Here is a 23,930-nt window from a genome sequence, read left to right on the forward strand (position 1 = left end):
TGTTTCTTTTTGTACTTTTCACACCCTGGGGTTAATGATAAAGTTTTATAACGCTATAATGACCCGAGTCAACATTGCCATTAAACATCAAGTCACATACTTCTTCGCCAGAACCGAATGGTAAGTCACAGTTTCTCAAGTAGCTTCCCTGTGTACTTGAAAAACAAATCACTGATATATTGTAGTTCCACGTATCCCAGCGTACTCGCCATCTCGAGAAGGTAAAGTTTGCTACCACTGAACGTCTAACACTGATCTTGAGTAAGATTCGTCACCTACTATAAAATGTTTGTATGTTTCCCACTCATTAGCAATTATATGTACAACTTGTAAGCGGATTTCCCCATGATTATTCTGGTGGCTGTAGAGAATAAATTATATTGATCAAAACAATAAGTTTCCATTCCCTACTATGGGTATTATTTCACATCCTATACTCAAACTTAAACTCAATTACCACTTTCCTTCAGATCACTTTGCAGGAAAACTAAAACATTTAAAAAATAAGTTAACAAATACACTTTCCTTGATCAAAATCGTGTGTTTATAAACAGAAACTCCAAGTTTAACCCTTTGAGTGCCAACGTCCGGGGAACCGGACGTTTTTAATACGAGCCAAAAGTGCCGAAGTCCGGCCGACCGGACGTTTTTAGAACGAGCCAAAAGTGCCAACGTCCGGCTGACCGGACGTTTCGTAATGATCGAACAGTTGTCATAACAACCGAATGGATACTCGGATTCTTTTAACCCATATATTAACATTGAGTCGAAAGTTACTAGATGCGATACATCGATTTTCGTTGGTCGAAATATCGAAAATTCGATTTTTACGAAATTTTTACCTAAAAATCGCCAGATCGCGCTCGGCATTTTTAGCGCGACCTTCGGGAAAAATCATTGGCATTTTTTGAGCGTTACTTTTATTTCTCGCCTGGCACTCTAAGGGTTAATAATTGCATACTGAAAATGAGGTTATAAAAATAATAACTAATGTATGACAAACATTAAACAGCTGACGAATCATTTATAAACTGTGTATTATATTCTTCAATAAGAATTGTATTGACTCGACCTTTAAAGGGCTGTAGGTCGTAGCCCTTAGAAAAAACGTAAATTCTAAGGAAGTTCGGCAAATCTACGCATTGTCCCCTTTAATTTGAGACATAAATCTTGTAGATCGGTCCAGTAATTACTGAGAAAACAGTGTTACAACTGTATATTAAATATATAGATAGATGGATAGATCACTTGAAAAAGTCAATGGTAAAACTTAGAACAAAGTGAGTCTAATACCACGCAAAACTGGATTATTGAGTGTTATTTTTTTTTTTTTATTATTTCCAATGGATTAAGGCATGTTTCAAGTAATTAAAACCCTTCTCATGCATATAGAGAATACATCAAAATAGTTTCATCATGATCTGTTTTGTCGTTTTCCCAGAGAAGAGAGTGTAAAATGCCATCTTGAGAGTCACAGACTGACAGAAATTGAGATAACACGTGGTTCAGCTTTCCTATTATATGAAACGAAAAAATAACCAGAACATTTATGATTCTAAGCAATTTACAGACAAAACTCTAATTTTATTTATATACAGTAGATATAACATTATAAAACTTTCACTATACTTACACTGTGAAACTTGGTGGATGTACAATTTATTAATTATTTAACATTAAAACTCAAGTTAGTTTCTGTGTAGTGATTATACTACTTCTGCAAAGAGCTGGGATTTAGTCAGGAAAGTAATGGGCTTTCAACAGTAAAACTATTTATTTCTAACAAAGCATTTGCAACAACAAAGAAGGCAAGAGAGTTTAGTAGAACTTTTGGAGGGACTTGATTGAAGCGTTTTTAATTGCTAATGTGATTAAAACTTTTAATTTAAAAGTTACTAAGGCCGAGTTTCTTCCTTTTAATGAAGTAATTTAGTTTATTTTATAGGGTTACTAGAAATTTCAAATTGGTAAACAACTGGCCTTTGAAAAATATAAAAATGCACATAAAGCATGCAAATTTCATTAACACACTAATTACCAATGCAAATATTTGACTAATTTTTTTTTATAAAGAGTAATAACAAAGTAGGTACATACCTATTAAAAAATAAAACAAACTTACAACTCTAAACTTGTTGTACAGTGATGAATAATAAAATTGAGGTTTGCCAGTTTTCCTTCTACCATTGCATTGCTATAAAAGTAATTTATAATTTATACTAGCTAGCTCAAGCAAAATTTATTAGTTTCAAAGATACAACAAAAAACCAATACATTTACATGTACATAATTTCAGTATGGTAGTTGGGATTGTTTTTCTTAAGAATTAGGGTAGAAAAGTTATAAAAGGATGGTGTAAGGCACAGTTATTTTTAATTGTTAAATTTTGTGCTTTTTTACTCAACTCAGTAGATTTTAATATCCTGGTCATTCCATGTTTTCCATCATAGACAAATAGAATAAATATAGGAGGTCAAAGGAAAGTAAGGTTCCGGCGCCCACCGCTAGGAGTGCCGTGTAGTTACGGCGCACACCACAGCAGGCGAGGAGCGCAGGAGCCATAGCGACCAGCAGACACTGCAGCGGTGTGCGCCGTAACCACAAGCCAAACCTAACGCTGGAAGCCAGAACTTATGCTAACCGCAGCACAGCTGACGGTCTATATTTATTCTACTTGTCTACGTTTCCATTCAACAGAAAAACACTTATGTTGTAAGAAAGACTTAGTAAACCAAAAGTATGGCTTTTATTCATTCAAAATTACAACCATGTTTTAGTTAAGAACAAATAAAATATTTACAAACAAATCAAATAATAAATATTATCAGGTGATAATGTTCACATCACCACATTCTCCCCCACTAGTTTTCAAGGTAGGTATAGCATATGTAATCCTTTAGATATGACGGAGGCTTGACATTCCTCTTTGGACGTAGTTCCCCCACAGCCGTCTCTGAAGTTGGGGTCTGAGATACCGTTTGTTGAGTTTCATTTTGAACTTCATTGTGGTCAATGTCTGAATTTATATTTTCAACAATCTCTCTCTCAGTAGTGTTGTCTTCATGAGGTAGATCACCAGGAGGTAGGCCAGCGGGTGCAAGATGTCTCAGGGATACTTGTGATTCTGACCCATCTCTTCTTCTGACGAGAGCGTACTGTGGATTTGATTCCAAAAGTTGAACTGGCTCCACAAGGTCATCATATTTATTAGATCTTACAAACTTTCTAAGCAGGACAGGACCAGGAGCGGATAGCCAAGATGGTAAGGAGTCTCCATTGGTAGATCTTCTGCTATGTATAAAGAATCTTTCGTGCGGTGTGCAGTTTGTCGCAGTGCATAAAAGAGATCTGACTGAGTGAAGTGCCTCCTGTAATACTTCTTCCATGCAGCAACTGGCAGGTTGTGGTTTTTCAAAGCTAGTAGGATGGTTCGCCATATTGTTCCATTGAAGCGTTCAATCTGAGAGTTCCCTCTAGGGTTATAAGGTGTCGTATGACTTGTAGCTACTCCGTACTTGTGAAGAAAGTCTGTCAGCTCTCGCGACATGAAAGATGAACCTCTATCTGAATGTACAAAGGACGGGGCTCCAAACATAAAAAATAGATCTGAAAAACATCTGATAACTGTCGCTGAACTAATGTCCTTACAGGGGTAAGCAAATACAAAACGAGAATACTCGTCCACCATGGTTAAAAGGTAACGGTTTCTGGTTGTTGATGGAAGAGGGCCCTTAAAGTCAATATTTAGACGTTCGAAGGGAGTGGTTGCCTTTATCAATTTGCCTTGGAATTGGTGAAATCTTGGCTTCACTTCTGCACATGTTTGACAAGCTGACGTCATCCTTTTTACATCATCCAGAGTGTAGTTTAGATTTTTAGTTTTAATCCAATGAAACATTCGAGTGACTCCCGGATGGCAGAGAGATTTGTGTAATTCAAACAACTTAGCATTGTCCCAGCGAACCGCACATGCCCGAGAGAGCGTATCTGCTTTTACATTCTCCCTACCAGGTCGGTACACTATTTCATATTGATAAGGTGTTAGCTCTAGTCGCCATCTCATAACTTTATCGTTCTTGATTTTGCTTGTATGCCTCTTGTCAAAGATAAATGATAAAGCTTGCTGATCCGTGTATAATCTGAAGTCTCTTCCGATAAGAAATGATTTCCATTTTCGAAGGGCTTCGACAATGGCAACGGCTTCTTTTTCAACAGCTGAATACAGCTTCTCAGATTTGTTTAGAGTCCGTGAGAAAAAAGCAATTGGCCGATTATCTTGACTCAAAGTTGCTGCCACGGCTATGTCAGATGCGTCAGTCTCCACTACCAGTGGCTCTTGCCCATTCCTAGGAGTAATTACTGAGTTTGCAATGTCAAGTTTGAGGGCTTCAAAATCTGCAACCGCTTCCTGTGACAAAGGAAAAGAATTGACTTGTGTCAGGTTTCTTATTTTATCAGAAAACCGATGTATCCATTTTGAATAGTGAGCGAAAAATCCTAGGACTCGCTTTAGTGAAACTTGGTCTTTGGGCACAGGAAGTGACAGTAGAGATTCTAGCCGATCTGGATCAGGTCGAATAGAGTTATGGGAAACTAAATGTCCCAACAAGGTTATTGAAGACTGGTTGAACTTGCTCTTTTCGTTGTTGATTACAAGTCCATACTTAGTTACAGCATCTAAAAATGTTCTTAGATTCTCATCATGATCCTTTTGATCCTTTCCACATACGGTCAAATCATCCAGATAGGCATACACTCCATTCAGTTTTTCTTTTCTAATGATTTGGTCCATGGTCTTTTGAAAACATGCCACCCCGTTGGTTACGCGAAATGGGATTCTTCTGAATTGAAAAAGACGACCAGCAGCCTCAAAAGCAGTGTACTTCTTCTCTTCGTCAGAAATTGGTATTTGATAGTATGCTTGCTTTAGATCAATGGCACTAAAAACCTTGTTCGTCGCTACAGTGGATACTAGATCATCTATGTTTGGTAAGGGATAGGCGTCTAACAGAGTAAATTTGTTTATCGTTTGCGAATAGTCCACACACAGTCGCTTCTTCCCTTTGTCGTTTGTAACAACCAACACTTGTGCACGCCAAGGTGACGAACTAGGTTCAATGATCTCCTCAGTCTGTAGTCTTTCCATTTCTTGTTTTATAAATTGCATATCTTCATCTGAGTAACAGGACAGGGTGGGAAAAATGTTTTTTTTCATCAGATTTCGCAGAAGAGACCTTTCAAGATCAATCTTTTTTGTTACTTTGGGTATTGATACTGTCAAAATATTTGACTGTACTACAATAGAGTCCACCTCTTACACTGCATTGAGCCTAGTTATTATATTGTTTATGTGTTGTTATGTTATATTGCCAAAACAGCATATATATATATATATTATACAGGGTGCGGCAAATAAACCAGATCTATTTTATGCAGCGCACTGTTCAGCAATAGGTCGTCTGATAGTTGTGGGGTTAGGCTCATTGGAAAGCCTACACGATATTATCTGTAGTCATAGAACAGAGGTCCCCTGAGCAACGTGTGTTTGTTATTGAGTCGAATTAAAAAGATATTGTTTCTAAGTAAGCACTCAACGTGCATTCTTTTAATTACAGCAACGTGGATTCCGTCAAGTAGAACAATCATGTGGTGGGTTACCAACTTTGGAACAATATGGCTTCTGCATTAAAAAAGAAGCTGACAAGCCGTCCAAAGCAGATCGGACGCCAGACAACTAACATTCGATAGAGTTTGTGCTGCTGTGGAAAACAATCCTCGTAGGCCCGCCCGAAAACCAGCATCTGCTCTAACCGCTCGGGTACACAAATTTTGAGGTTCGATCTTAATTCTTATCCTGATTAATTTGTATTTATCTGTTTAGTTTCGTTGATTATCCATAAGGAACCCAATCGTGACGGAACCTCTCCATGTTGACCTAATTTAAACATTGCATAGGAATGCTGCTGAGTTGCAATGACTGAATCATTACTTTTTAATTCGGCTCGATAATAAACACACGTTGCTCAAGTGACCACCGCTCTATGACTACAGAAAACCGATGTATCCATTTTGAATAGTGAGCGAAAAATCCTAGGACTCGCTTTAGTGAAACTTGGTCTTTGGGCACAGGAAGTGACAGTAGAGATTCTAGCCGATCTGGATCAGGTCGAATAGAGTTATGGGAAACTAAATGTCCCAACAAGGTTATTGAAGACTGGTTGAACTTGCTCTTTTCGTTGTTGATTACAAGTCCATACTTAGTTACAGCATCTAAAAATGTTCTTAGATTCTCATCATGATCCTTTTGATCCTTTCCACATACGGTCAAATCATCCAGATAGGCATACACTCCATTCAGTTTTTCTTTTCTAATGATTTGGTCCATGGTCTTTTGAAAACATGCCACCCCGTTGGTTACGCGAAATGGGATTCTTCTGAATTGAAAAAGACGACCAGCAGCCTCAAAAGCAGTGTACTTCTTCTCTTCGTCAGAAATTGGTATTTGATAGTATGCTTGCTTTAGATCAATGGCACTAAAAACCTTGTTCGTCGCTACAGTGGATACTAGATCATCTATGTTTGGTAAGGGATAGGCGTCTAACAGAGTAAATTTGTTTATCGTTTGCGAATAGTCCACACACAGTCGCTTCTTCCCTTTGTCGTTTGTAACAACCAACACTTGTGCACGCCAAGGTGACGAACTAGGTTCAATGATCTCCTCAGTCTGTAGTCTTTCCATTTCTTGTTTTATAAATTGCATATCTTCATCTGAGTAACGTCGTGATTTTGTGGCTATTGGCTTACAATCTGGAGTTAAATTGCAGAATAGTTTGGGTGGTTCAACTTTGGCACAGGAGCACACCAACAGAGGAGGTTTCTTACCTCCAAACCAAACCTGTATATTTGAGTGGAGTTTCATGATATCATGTCCGATAAGCACGTCAGTACAAAGATCTCCAAGAACAGTCAACTTAAAATTGTTGTAATTGTGATTCAACAGATTTAGGTTGATTTTAACAAACCCGTGGACGTTTGATTTCATATTAGAAGCAGCTAGTGATACTTGTCCACTTTCATTATACATTTTAATTTTGTTTAACTGAACAAACTTCAAGTTTACAAAGCTTGATGTACTCCCGGTGTCTATTAAGCAATTTGCTTTCAGGCCATTCACTTTAGCTTCAACTGTAGAGTCCTTCAATACAGATGTATTATGTGTAGTTGCTATTAGTGCAGCTGATGTACTAGACGTCTTCTGTTTTACTTTAAAATGTTGAGTTGGATTACTTTTACAGACTCTCGCATAATGCCCTGTCTTGTTACATTTCCCACAAGTTGCTTCTCTGGCTGGACAGCGATCTCTAGAGTGTCTATCATGCCCACAAAAATAACACTTGCCATCAACATTTTCATCCAGAAGGTTTTAATTATACATTGTTTTCAAATTATACCACATTTCAAATTGTTGTAAGAAAGACTTAGTAAACCAAAAGTATGGCTATTGGCTTACAATCTGGAGTTAAATCACCTGATAATATTTACATCACCACAACTTACACATAGTAAGAAGAAGGATTATGTTTAATGGTTTCTGTTACAATACTCATTCAGTCGATTTTATTAAATGGTAATAATTAAATTGCCTATAATTGACATTGCAAAGGTAGATGAGGATTCTAGAAGAGAGAGGTTTAGTAGGAATTTGTTAACATATAAAATTATTTTAAAGATAAAATAGTAATTCAAATAACAAATTATCTAAATACTGATACACTTTATAACAAATACAATAATTGCTTTTAACTTTTGTCTGTTAAATACAGCAGTAAAGACTTCATGTCAACTACAACATGTCACTGAAATATAATACTAGTCACAATTGTATCACTATACTCAATCCTTACGTTACCTACAAAACCTCTTATCAGCTTTTTTATCACTGCAAGATTTGACACAATATTTCTTTGAATTTTGAACACATTTGGGTTTCTTTTTTCAAAGCAAAAAGGAGTTTTATCTTACTAGAATGGTCCATCAGAGACAGATAGATTGGGAAATATTTTATCAGCACCTGTACTTTCTAAGTGGTACCCATATTTTCATCAGGTAACTAGTGCATTTTCAGATATTCTAACACATGGCAGTGCCTGCCACTGGCTGCTAGGTCAAATGGTGTTCTACCATCTTGGTTTTTAAGTCTGAGGTTTGCGCCACCATGCAATAATAACTTGACGATCCCAAGATGGCCGAATAATGCTGCCGCATGTAGAGCGCTCTCTCCATTCTGAAAGAGAAAAATTTCAAAAACCTAAACTTAAATAGCTTTTGTCCTAGAAGTAAATGTCAAGCTAAAATGGTCTTTTCATAAAAAATGTATATGAACAAATATGGTTGAGGATGAGCATTTTATTAAAACTGTTAAAGAGGTTTTAAATTTAAGTAAAAGAAAATAATAATACAATGGTGAATTTTTCAGGTTCTTCTTTAAGTTTATATACAGGTTATATTTTTACATGGGCTCTAACACCCGTTAAGACCCACTAAAACCTCTCCTACTCTTAGGACACTCGCTGGGAGCCCATATCACACTTCATAAGAATTAGTTTCAGATTTCCTATGCCCAAAAGACTCACTCTGTGTCTGGCTGTTCATGTATTACATGACCTAGACTGCAATTACATCTAGGTAGTTCTTTTAGACTTTGAGGATAATCCGAACGATTTGCGACCAGCATTCCCAGTTGGCCAGTTGGCCTCCTCCTCCCCTACCACATGATCTCACAAATCAATTCAACCAACAGCATACAAATATGTTGAGTGGCCTCCCGACTGAGCATATCCCACCGCGGACAGCAGAAGAATGTTGGTTCTGCGTCGTCAGGAACGCCCAGGCAGTAAAAACACTTCAGTGTGAATTTGACTTGGCTATCAAAGGCAGGTAGGACTGAAAATAGCTGTGCCCTGACATGAACTGCACAAGGTGGTAGTGATCTCACCATGCCGCCATTCCACCCAATATTAAACCTGCCTAAAGGAGTCTGGCAGTCCTTATCAATGTAGCCTTCCCTTTGGTATATTGGCTTTCTCTCCCTGGATATAGAGTTTAAATTTACCCTTGCATGGATGATATACTCCCTGCTGTAATTAAAATACTTCCTCATTTATGTTTCTCTGTATGTTATTGCTAGTCACTTTACAATATAATCATAGACTACTTGCTTTTAAAAAAATCTTAAAAATAATTCTACTAATTTAGTGATCTAACCAACCAAAGATGCTTACAGGTAGCTTTCCCAAACTTGGGTTGTACTTGAGCAAATCTTGAACAACATCAACATGTCCCTTGTGGCAGGCCTTGAACAAGGGAGTAGCTCCATCCTGAAAAATAATAATACAAAATAATAATGGTAAGTGGTAAGCCAAACTGCACATTATCAATTATAAACTGAAGGAAAGAACACTGGTAAGGGCCGGACTTCTCGAGTGTATAAAACCCACCGATAGTAAGCACCAAAGTTTTCAAGAACTACATGAAGCCAACAATCAGCAGCGGATTGAAGGCAAAGCATTGACTTCATGAGCGTACAAAATGCCGCCGACTGTATTTATAGAGAAAAAATTAAGAACTTGTTTCTTCGGATAGAATGCTCATCATCAGATTATGGGGTTGGTGTAACATAATCTGTAACTGTATTTGTTTGTGTGGTTTGAACAATCTGAGTTGCAGCTTGAGACATTTCTGACCTGGGCTGCATCGCCCCAGAGGGGCAGTCTGTCTAATATTGAAACAAACAATGTCAAGAATTATTTATGGCTATCTGCTTGTTCTTCCTTCTGCCATTGCTACTCTTGTAATTCCAGACCCTACGATAAAATTAATGTTGTAATTAAACATAACTGTCATGATTTAACATAACTGTATATTAACTGCTTTGCTGGGATTGCAGGCATTTTCTTCTTCTTGGCAACTAGAGATGGAAATCATGTTTTGGAAGTACCAGCCTTAAGTTGTGTCAGATCATCGGCAATACCTTTGTCGTTGTTTGTGTTTGAATTATTGGCATCATCTTTGACATTATTCCTCACCCAGGGGAGGGAAAGATGTACCAACACACAGGAGAAAGGCTATAGTTTGCCACTACCCGTAGTCCGGCGCACCGACGATCTGCGTGCGTATTTTACGCATCCAGAGGTGTACGATTCCCAAGCGCTCAAATTTTGTGTTTTCATAAGGCAAACGAAACACTCGTGTAGTTTACATTATGAAGCTATCTATGGCACTGAAAAAGGAAGCAGACGGTCAGTGGTGTTTTACACGCTTGTGTCGTCCGGTCCTAAGGACTTCAATACTAGGTTGCTTAAGCTCCATAAGATCAGACAAAACACACAGCGAAACGACACACCACAATTGACACAAAATCTGCAAAAGAAACTCATAAGAGCATTCAATTAACATTTTTGTCTGTGGTGATTTGTTTCACTGTTAGCTGCGTTAGCTCTTTGTAAGTTTTAGCTGTTATAGTCATAGTAGCTACCAGTTGATAGCACAGAAAGAATCCAACCTGAAACTTTCCTGCCTATTTGCACTACCTGCGTGTGCATTCTATGCATTTGAGAGAATGTTTTTCTGGTAGTATACTTTACTATGTCTACTACACTATGGGCTGTTCTACTTGCCCATGGTAGTGTAGCTTTAGCTCCAGAATTTGTCCACGAAGTTTGCTTTTCTTTCAGTGCGTCTGATCTGTTTCCTTTCCCGTTTAGTGCTGCCAAAACCTCTAGCACTCATCTTCCTAATTCACTTATTGTTTCAATTCTATTTTTATAGTCCATGATTTACTTACATGTCGAACAGCGTCCACAAACGCTCCATGTTTCAGTAGCAGTCTCACAACAGCTCCATGGTTCATCTGTGCTGCTATCCACAGCGGCGTTGCTCCGTCCAGCCTACGCTGGTCAATAGAGGCTCCTAGGGTCAGCAGCAGACGACACGTGTCCGCGTGTCCATTCTGGGCAGCAATAAACAAGGGGCTTGCCCCGTCCTATAAAAAGAGAAAATTTTAACACTATACTCGTGCCCACGAGAGTCTGCAGGTGGCGGCAGCCAATAGCAAGACTGGACTAGTTGCAACATTGCCCGCTCACTAATTTTTGACACTAATTAAAATATACTAAATAAGCAATATTTTCAAATCAGCTGGTATTATTAGATTTGGCAACAAACGCACGGTCCTCATTGGCTCCTTCAAAGCCATGTGGTAAGTATAGGCTCCTGCCTAAGAGGCTCCTGCCTCAACTGCAGACTCTCGTGGACTGTACTCTAGGTAGGCAAAAAGAAATAATGGCCACAGGACAGGGTGGGAAAAATGTTTTTTTTCATCAGATTTCGCAGAAGAGACCTTTCAAGATCAATCTTTTTTGTTACTTTGGGTATTGATACTGTCAAAATATTTGACTGTACTACAATAGAGTCCACCTCTTACACTGCATTGAGCCTAGTTATTATATTGTTTATGTGTTGTTATGTTATATTGCCAAAACAGCATATATATATATATATTATACAGGGTGCGGCAAATAAACCAGATCTATTTTATGCAGCGCACTGTTCAGCAATAGGTCGTCTGATAGTTGTGGGGTTAGGCTCATTGGAAAGCCTACACGATATTATCTGTAGTCATAGAACAGAGGTCCCCTGAGCAACGTGTGTTTGTTATTGAGTCGAATTAAAAAGATATTGTTTCTAAGTAAGCACTCAACGTGCATTCTTTTAATTACAGCAACGTGGATTCCGTCAAGTAGAACAATCATGTGGTGGGTTACCAACTTTGGAACAATATGGCTTCTGCATTAAAAAAGAAGCTGACAAGCCGTCCAAAGCAGATCGGACGCCAGACAACTAACATTCGATAGAGTTTGTGCTGCTGTGGAAAACAATCCTCGTAGGCCCGCCCGAAAACCAGCATCTGCTCTAACCGCTCGGGTACACAAATTTTGAGGTTCGATCTTAATTCTTATCCTGATTAATTTGTATTTATCTGTTTAGTTTCGTTGATTATCCATAAGGAACCCAATCGTGACGGAACCTCTCCATGTTGACCTAATTTAAACATTGCATAGGAATGCTGCTGAGTTGCAATGACTGAATCATTACTTTTTAATTCGGCTCGATAATAAACACACGTTGCTCAAGTGACCACCGCTCTATGACTACAGAAAATGGCATCGAATAGGCTTTCCAACGAGCCTACCCGAGCCTACCCCTACCACCCTCAGACGACCTGTCGCTAAACAGTGCGCTACAGAAAATGAAAATAGATCGGTTTTTTTGCTGCACCTTGTATGTTTCATGATTCTGCACGAGTATATTACTTCTCCACATTAAACATCTTGCTCAGCGATGGCCAAAGTACAGCACACGGTCCACACAAAGTAATGGAAAATCAGAGTGTTTGAATGTTTTGAGTTCCAAAATATCTTTGGGCTGAAGCAGTACGGTACCGTACTCAGCTTTCAAACTGAACAGAAGTCTTGCCTACAGCTACACTCTAGTAAGAGGGAATACACTTGCAAAACTGGTATGGAAAACAAGTTCTTTCCAAAACTGAAAATTTTAAATGTCAAGCATGGTTTACTTATATTTAAAAAAATAGTGCATTCCATATTGTACATATTAGAGGTACCTTCATACAAGCGTTGATGTTTGCATTGTGTCTTGCTAACAGCTGGACCATGTCATAATGTCCGTACTGGCAGGCAACAAATAGTGCAGTTCCTCCATCCTGAAAGGATCATTATTTTATAAATCAGTGTATTCAGAGCAGTTATCACAGTTGTCATTTCAATAAATTTTAGACATAATAGAGCAAAGCACTTTTACTACACTCCCTGCCTTTGATCTGTACAAAATTTAGCACGGTCATAACAGCAAATGAAGAATAACAATATCAAAATGGTTACTATTTGCAGTTTTAAAATACAGTAATTTACGTGTGATTGTTATTTTGTGAGTTCAGTGATTTACTTATTTAAACAATTATTTGTTACACATTTACTGTATTGTTTTTTCTGAGTAAATACAATTGTGTTTAACTTAAGTAATGTGTACATGTGTTTAACTTAAGTAATGCCACATTTACGCAGAGGCGGTGCCAAATCAAATTAAATATCATTTATTCCATGAAAAATTGAATGATTTACAGAAATTGGGCAAAGCTACGTGTTGTTCCAGCTGTAATAGACTCGAGCCATAATAGACTGTGGCACATACAATTGATAAAAAGTCCCGTTTACATCAGCGATGACATTGAAATTTTTAAGACTTGAGTTTGCAACAATTTGTTGGAAACTTCAGTGTAAATAGTGTTTCCTACTTCATTTACAAAAAGAGTTCTATTGTTAACACTAAGAAAACTTTTAAAAATAAAAATATGGATATGCTCGAGATCACCTTCTTAAAGTCAATCAAAAAAAGAGCAATTGGACAACAAAATCTCAAGAACTGGCAAGCTGTCTTATTCAATCATAAATGAATGTGTTTGTGATCAAACCCAATATTGATTGCATTTTTAACTACCTACCATCGTGAAAATATAAATAAAGGGTGTCCCAGTAAGAACGCCGGATTTGAGGAGCGTCTTATCCTTATCTGTATTTCAATAGGAATTCCCAAATTATCAGCGATGTTATCAGTATTAGGTCCCATTTGTAGTCATGAATCGCTACACGACGGAACAACGCGTGGTCATAGTGCACTACAAGTAAGTACGGAAGCTGCCCACTATTTACGGCCGGGACAATGCACCAAATGATCCATCTGTCCGAAGATTGATTTATAAGTTTGAATAAATTGGCTCAGTTCTATTTTGGAAATATTTAAAGTCGCTTGTTTTCGCCAATAATCCTCAAACAATCCAAGACTTGAAGGAGGAAATGATTCGAGCCATTAATGGAATTTAACAGGAAGTGTGTGAAAAAGTAATGGAAAACTTTGTCAAGAGATGTCGGGCCTGTCAGTATTCAGCAGGTTGGCACTTACAAGACATAATACTTAATTACCAATCGGAGATACTATGCTTTAAGATTCATGTTTCATATTGTAAATTTAGGGATAAAATATATGGTTTGTTAACATTTCAAATCCGGCGTTCTTATTGGGACACCCTTTATATATAAATATAAAATTATTCCAATATTAATTATTCCAAAATAATTAAATAAATACGAGGTGTTAGCCCGTCCTACGTACGGGAGTAGTCAGTTAAAACTGTGTATACTGTAAATCAGAACAGCTAGCTTACACGTATAAAGACAAATTTTATAGCAGCCTACAGTACAAAGAGTAATTATCAATTGAGAAAGTATATAGACCTAGTCAACGATATCACCTTCCATTTCTATCGCATACCTGATATGCCTCTGCCATAATCAATATCAACACAATACAATTACTCATACCATACACAATTTCCAGTAGGTCTGAATATAAACTCCCTAAAATAAAACGAAAACATCCAATAAAATTCACAGTACACATAATTATAACGTTGGTGCCCTGACATCATTAAAGAATCGTCCACACATATCCTTTATATCAATTTCACTGCATCAATTGCTAAATAAATAAGTGTAAACAAAGAAAAGTAAAAACAACAACATTAAGTTTGTTTTGGTAAACAGCTGAGTCAAAAATAAAATAATATTCATTTGAACAAAAGAACTGGTCACATGTTAAAGGAATTTAAAACGTAAAACATGCTAGTAAAGCTAGTGACGTAATTAATTGTCTATGTTTATTATCCATCCCGTTATCAGTTCTAATATCCTTATTAATTAAACCACCCTCATTGAATCAATGTACACCCTGATTCCCCATATTCATTTATTTAAACTATAAAATATTCAGCGCCTCCAAACGTAACCACAACTAAACACACGCCAAACAACTTTTTAGATTTCATAAAAGGATGGTTAGTCTAATTGCAGTATCCTAGGTCAATGATGACGTTGTGCTCAATCTATGTCATTCATATCTGTATATCTTTGGATAAAACCCGTCTGGGTTGTGGTGGTAATTTAAAATTGTATTCCTAAAGATTCTTGATCTCCTTCTTAATGACATCAATAATTCCGGGCCTAATCCAAACAAAGTTTAATCATTCAAAAACATTGATTGTAAACAAACCAAGACGAATTAAAACGTGTAAAATTGGATTTTCCTACCCTTTCCTAAAAAAGTTTAGCAGTATAATAATTTGCATATCCATTTTTTAAGACTAGTGTACAGAGCCTCGACTTGTATACGTCGATGGTGTTACCTTTCTCGGTGGTCTACTAATCTTACTTATTTCCTAAAAATCAATGACAAATCAGAGTAAATAAAATAACCTCATAGTTCTACAGAGGATTTTTATATTTAACCAGCTGTTAGTTAAATGAAAATTATATTGCACTAAAACAAACCGAAGATTACAAAGATTATTTAAAAAATCCTTTAAACATCCTAGTATTTTACCTATGTATATTTAAATAATCTTTCATCCTCTTATCGAAGGTGAAGTGTTCGTGCTTTTGGTCTGTATAGAGTTCACATTATTTATTACCATATGTTACATAAAAATAACAAGGTTGTTTACTTTTTGTTGTCAGTTAGTTTTTACATGATTAAAGTCAAGTTTCGTTTTACTAAGTTGTACTTTTTAATTGTATAAGTGAATACACGTTATTGGCGACGAGGAATTAGAACTCACACAATGCCGACATCAGGTAGACATAGAAGACATCAAGACGATCCAGGTACCGATCAAGTTCGTAATGAAAAAAGTATTTGTAATTTTAAATGTGACTTGTTCGACCCGGACACAGTAGAGATTGATGTGTGGCACATTAAGTTTACTACAGGTCTTAAACTCAATGGAATTAACGATGATGAAACCAAACACTTGCTATTCATAAACGCTTTGGGTACAAATGTGTTAAGCACACTGGTTAACCTTTGTAGACCTAATGATTTAAATGACTTTAAGTATGAAGAACTTTTTAAACTATTGTTGGACAATTTTAAAACTAAAAAAATCGCCATTGCAGAAAGAGTCAAGTTTTTTTCACTGCGTCAGGGCTGCGAGAGTCTGACGGAGTTTGCCAATGTTTTGAGGAATAAAGTAAATGATTGTCAATTTCCCATTCAATTTTTCCAACAAGCACTTGTTACCGCTTTTGTAATGGGGATATGTGATAACAATATAAGATCCAAACTCATGGAGAAGGATTATGAAACGTTCTCAGAAGTCATTAACGTAGCTAATTCTCTTTTCTCAGTAAAAGATGCTTCATTAAATAGTTTTTCTCAGAGGGAAGATTGTAATGTTTTATCTCTAGGGCCATGCTTTATATGTGGTGGTAAACATCTGAAAAGGAATTGTAACATTAAAAATCCAAGATGTTACAAATGCGGGAGTAGGAATCACATAACTAGAATATGTAAAACGGGACAGGTGGAGAAACGACACCTTAAAAGCAACATTGTTGAGAATGGTCCAAAGTCAAAGGAATCTGGTAGTAACGTTGTTGATAATGATGTAACTAGCTATAATGATACGAACTCTTTGGGAGGAATACAGGACGTTCTTTCAATTGGAAAGCAGGCAACCTTTTACCCGATTCTTATTCTTAATATCTTACTCAATAACCAGATCGTAAGGATGCAGTTTGATACAGGTAGCTGCGCTTCAATTATCTCAGATCATACTTGGAAACAGATAGGAAAACCCGACCTTTTGTTAAGTAAACAGAATTTTACTTCATTTACAGGTCATTGTGTTAAACTTCTTGGTGAGATGGATGTAGAAGTTGTTTTTGCAAACGTTAATACCAAACTCAGAGCTTTTGTCGCTTCGGGTGTCAAACAAAATATTTTGGGAAGAGATTGGATTACACCTTTATTTCTCCACAAAATATCACTTTCCGATTTGCAAAGGATATGTTCAGAACCGTATAAACAAACCTTACAAGTAGAAAATACGGATCAACAACTTGCCAAACTTGTGGATGAGTTTTCTCACGTCTTTCAACCCAATGAAAATAAATGTTCAAAGACAACTGCTCATTTGTACCTAAAAGAGGGTGCTACACCAGTGTTTAAAAAGGCAAGGCCTGTTCCTTTAGCTTTAAGGGACAAGGTTAAAGAAGAACTTGACCGGTTAAAAAGAAATGGTATCCTTGAAGAAATAGACCATTCAGAATGGGCTGCGCCATGCGTGATTGTAAGAAAACCGAATGGAGCTATTAGAATATGCGCAGATTTTTCAACGGGACTCAACCAAGCATTAAAGGTGCAGCAGTTTCCATTACCAACTCAAGACGATTTATTGACCAAGATAGGTTCTGGACAGAAATTTACTACCCTTGACCTCTCTGATGCTTATACCTTTCTATTCCCATGGACACAGAATCTAAAAAACTCCTTGTCATTAATACTATTTTTGGTCTTATGCGATACAATCGACTGTGTTTTGGCGTAGCTCCTGCTACGGCAATTTTTCAAAAGAAGATGCATTCTATGCTTTCTGGATTAGATGGAGTCGCTTTCCTACTGGATGATGTCATTATAACAGGAATAAATGACACTGAACATCTAAACACGTTAAAAGAGGTTTTGAAACGCATTGAGGACAATGGTTTTTGTTTAAACAGAGCTAAGTGTCACTTCATGAAGGAAAAAGTCAACTATTTGGGTCTATGTATTTCCAAAGATGGAATTTCGACGAATCAAGACAAGATAAAACCCATAGTAGATATGCCTGAACCCCAAAACATTAAACAGTTGGAATCATTTATAGGAATGGTAAACTTTTACTCAAAGTTCATCCCAAACTTTTCTGAGATCTGTGCACCATTAAACAAACTAAGGCAGAAAAATGTTCAATGGACATGGACAGAACAGTGCTCTCAGTCAATTAACCGTATTAAAGATGCTTTAGTTTCCACTCCTATTCTAGTGCCATTTAATAGTGAATTACCTATAGTAGTTGCAGCCGATGCTTCATCAGTGGGGATTGGTTGCGCAATTTTTCATCGATATCCTAACGGAGAAGAGAAGCCGATCGTGTATGCTTCTAAAACACTGAACAAGGCAGAGCAAAATTATTCGCAAATTGAACGAGAAGCTTTAGCTTTGATTTATGCTATTAAAAAGTTCCGCATCTACCTTTGGGGCACACATTTTCTGATCCAAACAGACCACAGACCTCTATTGTCTATATTCGGATCCAGCAAAGGAGTGCCAGTAACCACGTCTTGCAGAATACAAAGGTGGGCTTTGTTTTTAACAAATTTTCGTTTTGACATAGAATACGTTTCTACTAAACTATTTGGGAAAGTTGACTGTTTAAGTCGTTTGCCTTTCGAGGAAGATGTCGAGTTTGACCAAGCCGATGAGAGTTATAGCACCGTAGTTGGATTAATATTCTCAGGTAACATAGATTGTCTACCAGTTACGGCTAAAGAAATCAGTGAAGAAACGTCGAATGATGTCACTCTTAATCGGGTCAAAGAGTTTGTATTAAGTGGATGGCCAAACAAGACAAACAATCTGGAGTTAAAACCCTATGAGTCAAGGAAGAACGAAATATCCATACATGAGGGCTGCCTAATGTGGGGGGTTAGAGCAATTATCCCAGAAAAGTTCAAGCAGAAATTACTTATGTACCTGCACGACACTCATTTAGGAATGGTAAAGATGAAGGCGTTGGCCCGAGATCGTTTTTGGTGGCCATCGATGGACAGTGACATCGAAAACGTGGCAAGAACTTGTGCACTATGCAACTTGTATGCTGCAAGAGAACCACAGAGAAAGTTCCTCAGTAATTGGCCGAGATGCACTGACCCTTGGACCCGTATACACTTGGACTTCGCTGGACCTTTCCTTAATAGTGTTTTTCTTTTGGTCGTAGATGCATACTCCAGTTGGCCAGAAATTATCAAGTTGAACTCTATGACTACTTCAGTAACAATCAAACAAATTAAGCTGCTAATATGCCGATATGGAATCCCTAAAACCATAGTGACAGACAACGGATCCTGTTTTACGTCCGTAGAATTTGCACAGTTTTGTAAAGCATTTGGAATCGACCACGTAACCACTCCACCTTACCATCCGTGTTCCAACGGACAAGTTGAAAAATACGTCGGTACCATGAAACAGGCGTTGAGAAAACTTTGCCAAGAACAATCCCCTAAAAGTTTGGAAGCTGACTTAATAGTATATTTCGTACCTAGGGCCGAAAATGAGGTTTTGCCGGCTCGAGATAGTTTTTAAGTTCGAGACGAAGTCGAGAACTTAAATCGATCGAGAGCTGCAAAACCATTTCGGTCCGTGGTACGAACACTATTTTTCACCACACTTTACCCTATTACCACTATTCACCACTATAATAATGCACACTGATAGTCAACACAACTACAACTTTAAGGTTATGTGAAGAAATAATTTGAGGAATCAGCAAAAATAAAAATAAATAGTTGCTAGGCAACGGTGACAATAACACAATTCTATTGCAATGCTATGGATTTTGATTGTGTATTTAAAATGCATTCATGTTTTAAGTAAGTAAGCGGACAGCTGATTTTGCGGCCCCGGCCTGTAAAAACCTGCTCGGTCCCCAAATTATGGACAGCTGGCATCGCCAGCAAAACGTAACTTTCGGCCACCAATTAACGTATGTAATACAGCCAAAAACATGATAGTGTGGTGAAAACAACTTTTTATTTAAGTACAGGTTAACACCACACATAACTTCTGGAATGTCACCTTCTGAGTTGTTTTTAGGACGTCAGCTAAGATGTAGGCTATCTTAGATTTAGTTCAACCCCAAAAAGGAAGTCAGATTAAAACAGAAGAGGAAGAAAATAAAGAAGATAAAACAAAAGAGGAAGAGAATAAAGAAGGAGCCACTACTAGCCTAAAAAACTTCAAAATAAATGAACCTGTGTTTTGGGCAGAAACCAGAAACGGAAATGTTGTGTGGAAACCCGGCGTAATCTTGAAGAGACTAGGGCGAAACGTGTGGAAAGTTGAAGGTAACGATAGAAGAATCTTTAAAAAACACGCTGACCAACTAAAGCATAAAAACCTTCTTGAAGACAGGGACAGTAGTTCAATCTCGGCGAGAAGGTGAAGTGTTCGTGCTTTTGGTCTGTATAGAGTTCACATTATTTATTACCATATGTTACATAAAAATAACAAGGTTGTTTACTTTTTGTTGTCAGTTAGTTTTTACATGATTAAAGTCAAGTTTCGTTTTACTAAGTTGTACTTTTTAATTGTATAAGTGAATACACGTTAGAAGGATTGAACGTATCAATGATTAGCATTACACATAGTATAAATAAGTCAACTCTTAGTATGTCTTTTAATTTTATCCAAATGCTGTATTTGTGACACAAAAGCTGAATGCTTACAGCTGTTGAGTTAAACAAATTATTTTATGCCAAAAGCTAGTTTAGAATCTTAGCGTCGGCTTCTAGACTTTTAAAAAATTAAAACTTAATTTCTAAAAAACTGGGACCCTAAACTAAAATTATGGCTTCGACATTCCCTAGTTCTCAAAATGATCTTTCTTTCAACATAAAAATCATGAAAATCCGTCGAGTGGTTGATTCAAAATCGTAAAATAAAAAAACACTGTTTCGTTTTAATATTATAGATAGTAAATAAAAATAAATAATATTCCAATATAGTGAGCAGACAACTGCATTGTAACAACTCCTGTTTGGTTGAGTTCCTATACGCCTTTAACCTATGCCAGCCACCACTGAGTGCACAGCAGTGTTGACACATTAACACGTTCGCTGCGGGCCATCAAACAGCAGGCGTAGCCCCAGTGCGGCGCAGCCCGCAGCGTCGAACAAACCCGATTGCCGGGTGATTGGCTCTCATATTTCGGTATGACGAATAGCAAATAACGTGCGGTGATGTCCTGTTTTATAACAAGAGTCGACGTAGTTCGCTAAACACTCACATATAGCAGCACTGCTTGGAACGTAGCCGGTCCCATCGTATTAACAATTGGAGGGAGAAAGACGGGACAAAAAGTTGATTTTTAAGTTTGCCAGACGGGGATTTTATGGGGAAATTTTACTACCAACCTACAACACAACAAAAAGCAAGTCACCCACTACACGCTAACGTGGAAACATTCTGCAAAGGGTCGTAAACAAACGCACGTGGCGCGCTCGCCCACCCCCATCCCGCCCCCCCTACTGATAACGCGACAAAAATAGAAACCAAGGTCACCACGGTCATTCAACTGTGTCAACGCAGGTGGCTACAAAGTATTAGTTCGAAATATCAAACGGCTGAGCCACAGGAAAATATTGAAGTTCAGGAGGACCCAAGTATCCATATGGATACCGCCGCTTCTACGTGATGGACTCCAGGTATCCATATGGATACCGCCGCACCCAATGTGTTAAACAACAGATTTTCACTAACTCTTATTATCTTATCTCCTATTAATCTCTTATTATATATTTTTTCAAAACCACATCGACTTACAATAGTGTTGAAATCATTTGTCCATAAGTTACATAGATGATATTGAAACATTATCATTACAGTACACAGAATTCTGTAGTTTAGCCATAATAACAGTTCATTATTACACCTGCCAACACTCTTCCAAATATTACATTATTGTCTGTTTCTCTAGAACAATTTATCAATATATATTTTTAGTATTAAAACTAGTAATCCTTTAAACTTAACACGTTCGCTACCGCAATAGTACAAGATTTTTCATTCATATCTGGACCAGCGACGCACATATGCGACGGCTGGTTTCTACCCATAGACTGAGTCATATTAAATTAGTCTAAAGTCGCATATTTGCGTCGGCGTTCCAATGTTATCAAAACGCTTATATCTTTGTAATGGTCTATTTGAAAGTACTGAATTCTCTGCAGTGGTCTACCAGTGATGTCTTTCGCACAACTGCGTCTCTTGGTCTGTGGATATGATGATCGGTGACGCCATATAACAGTTGTAAAAACTGTTCTTTACTTTGCTGCATCACTGTATGTATGCTGCATTATCCTATGTAGCTTTTATATTTGTTCAATTTTTATATATTTGTTCTTGAAAAATATGTTTTTTTTACTTACCGGTACTTTCACCTAAAAACATAACAAAAATGAACCGTCGCATATATGCAACGCTTGGGCTATTTAAAAAAAGTATTATAATTTTCACTATTGTCTTTGCTATAGACCGGGTGTCTCAAATATACAACATTACAAAAGGTTATCAAAAATATATAAAAAACAAGAATATATGATTTACAAACAAGACTGCAGAGTATTACAAAGTAAATGATCACTGTTTAACACATTCGATGCGGCGGGTCCACCGGTGGACCCCGCGCGTCTCAGCTGAGGAGCGGGGTCCACGGGTGGGGGAGCGCGCCATGTCATGTTTATTGTTTCAATGTGAGCTCAGCCATTGTCGGAGAACGTTGTAATCTTTACCAGCCTGTAGCTTATAATGCGAGCTTTATTCTGGTGTAGGTTGGTACAAAAATTGCCCGTAAAATCCCGTCTGGCAATGCTTTTGTCCCGTTTTCGGGGATTTTCTCAGTTCGAGCCGTATTACAAAGACTCTGGTTATTGATCCCAGGCAGTGCTGCTACCTTTGGGTGTTTCAGTGAACTACGTCCACTTTCGGAGTAACGCAGAACAATCACCACTGCTCTTTTGTGATTCGTCTTACTGAGATATTTCAATACCAATAGCGATCGCTGATTCAGTTAGCGCGTCGGGGCTCCGCCCGGGCCTCGCCGCCATTGGCGAGCGCCTGTTTAAAGGTTTCAGCAGCGAATGTGTTAACAGGTCTTCGTCCGTGGTCTGTGTGTACTGTTAACCAAGTGACAGCCAGTCTATGTGTAAGATTAAATTGTATACCACGGTCTGTGGCAATGATCGGGGTAGCGAACGTGTTAATCAAATTGAAACTAGAAAATCACAGCACAGCAGTACCGTTACTGAGTAGGTAGCAGAGATGAGTCACTCAGCCTACCACACTACTCACAATACAACCTACCAGACAAGTGTCACCGATATCCTAGTCAGCGGTTTGTAACCCTGATACATCAGCATTATGTCATGTCAAGCATGTGATTTTTGTGTCACTTACATTCAATACTGGGATTATATATATTCTATAGTAAATATGGTAGTAAAAAAAATGTGTTTTGCCTGTCACTGCCCTTCAGAGGATGGATATACAATAATATCTATGAATTTAATCATCTTTTGTTCTGTGATAAAAAAACTAATAGCCTAGTGATGGGAAATTATTGTGTGTATGTATTTTAAAATGAACCAACAAGTCACTTTCACAAGATTGGTTTGTCAAAGATAGGTATATAGACTCTGGCATAGCAAGAAGAATGATTGTTGGTTGTCACTTGATAGATCAATTACAAAACCAATTACAGCTCAACAACATCAGCCTTATAACAATAGCACATTCTGATGATGTGGCTATTTGTTGGACAGAAAATGAAGCATGACAAGTTTTAAAACAGGAAAGTTACTGGTATACATTTGAATTTACGTGTTACATTTGATAACTAATGTTTATTTCACAAATTTTTCATGAACAACAGCTGTACTGATTTTGCGGTTTATTGTGTTACAAATTATCTTGCCTGCTAATAGATAATTGAATGAACATTGAACAGATACAACGGTATATAAGCATTTTTAATTTGGTACACTAAATGGTTTCGAAAATATAATTCATAAACTTATTACACACAAATTTTCCATAAATTATTTGTCACATGTATTTCACAAAAATCATTCATCAGCAATTGCCGGGTCAGCTAGTAATTAGCAAAATAAGTAACAAGATTGAACTAGGGTTTGGGCAGTTTT

At 37.5% G+C, this 23,930-nt stretch overlaps 1 protein-coding gene across 1 annotated transcript in view; it reads right to left on the bottom strand.

The window, feature by feature from the left end:
* Positions 1-7,510: 7,510 nt before the first annotated feature.
* Positions 7,511-23,930, bottom strand: part of LOC129005840 (ankyrin repeat domain-containing protein 29-like) — a 59,866-nt gene continuing 43,446 nt past the window's right edge. Inside the window, exons 6-9 of the mRNA XM_054434859.1 lie at positions 12,683-12,781; positions 10,844-11,041; positions 9,282-9,377; positions 7,511-8,284 (exon numbers count right to left, since the gene is read on the bottom strand). Of these exons, the coding sequence (XP_054290834.1) occupies positions 8,111-8,284; positions 9,282-9,377; positions 10,844-11,041; positions 12,683-12,781 (567 nt within the window). The 3' untranslated portion in view covers positions 7,511-8,110. The remainder of the gene's footprint in view (positions 8,285-9,281; positions 9,378-10,843; positions 11,042-12,682; positions 12,782-23,930) is intronic.

This window comes from Macrosteles quadrilineatus, unplaced genomic scaffold (genome assembly GCF_028750875.1).
Source record: "Macrosteles quadrilineatus isolate MER2022 unplaced genomic scaffold, UCM_ALF_1.0 Scaffold_36__1_contigs__length_1205136, whole genome shotgun sequence".
Classification (NCBI taxonomy): domain Eukaryota; kingdom Metazoa; phylum Arthropoda; class Insecta; order Hemiptera; family Cicadellidae; genus Macrosteles; species Macrosteles quadrilineatus.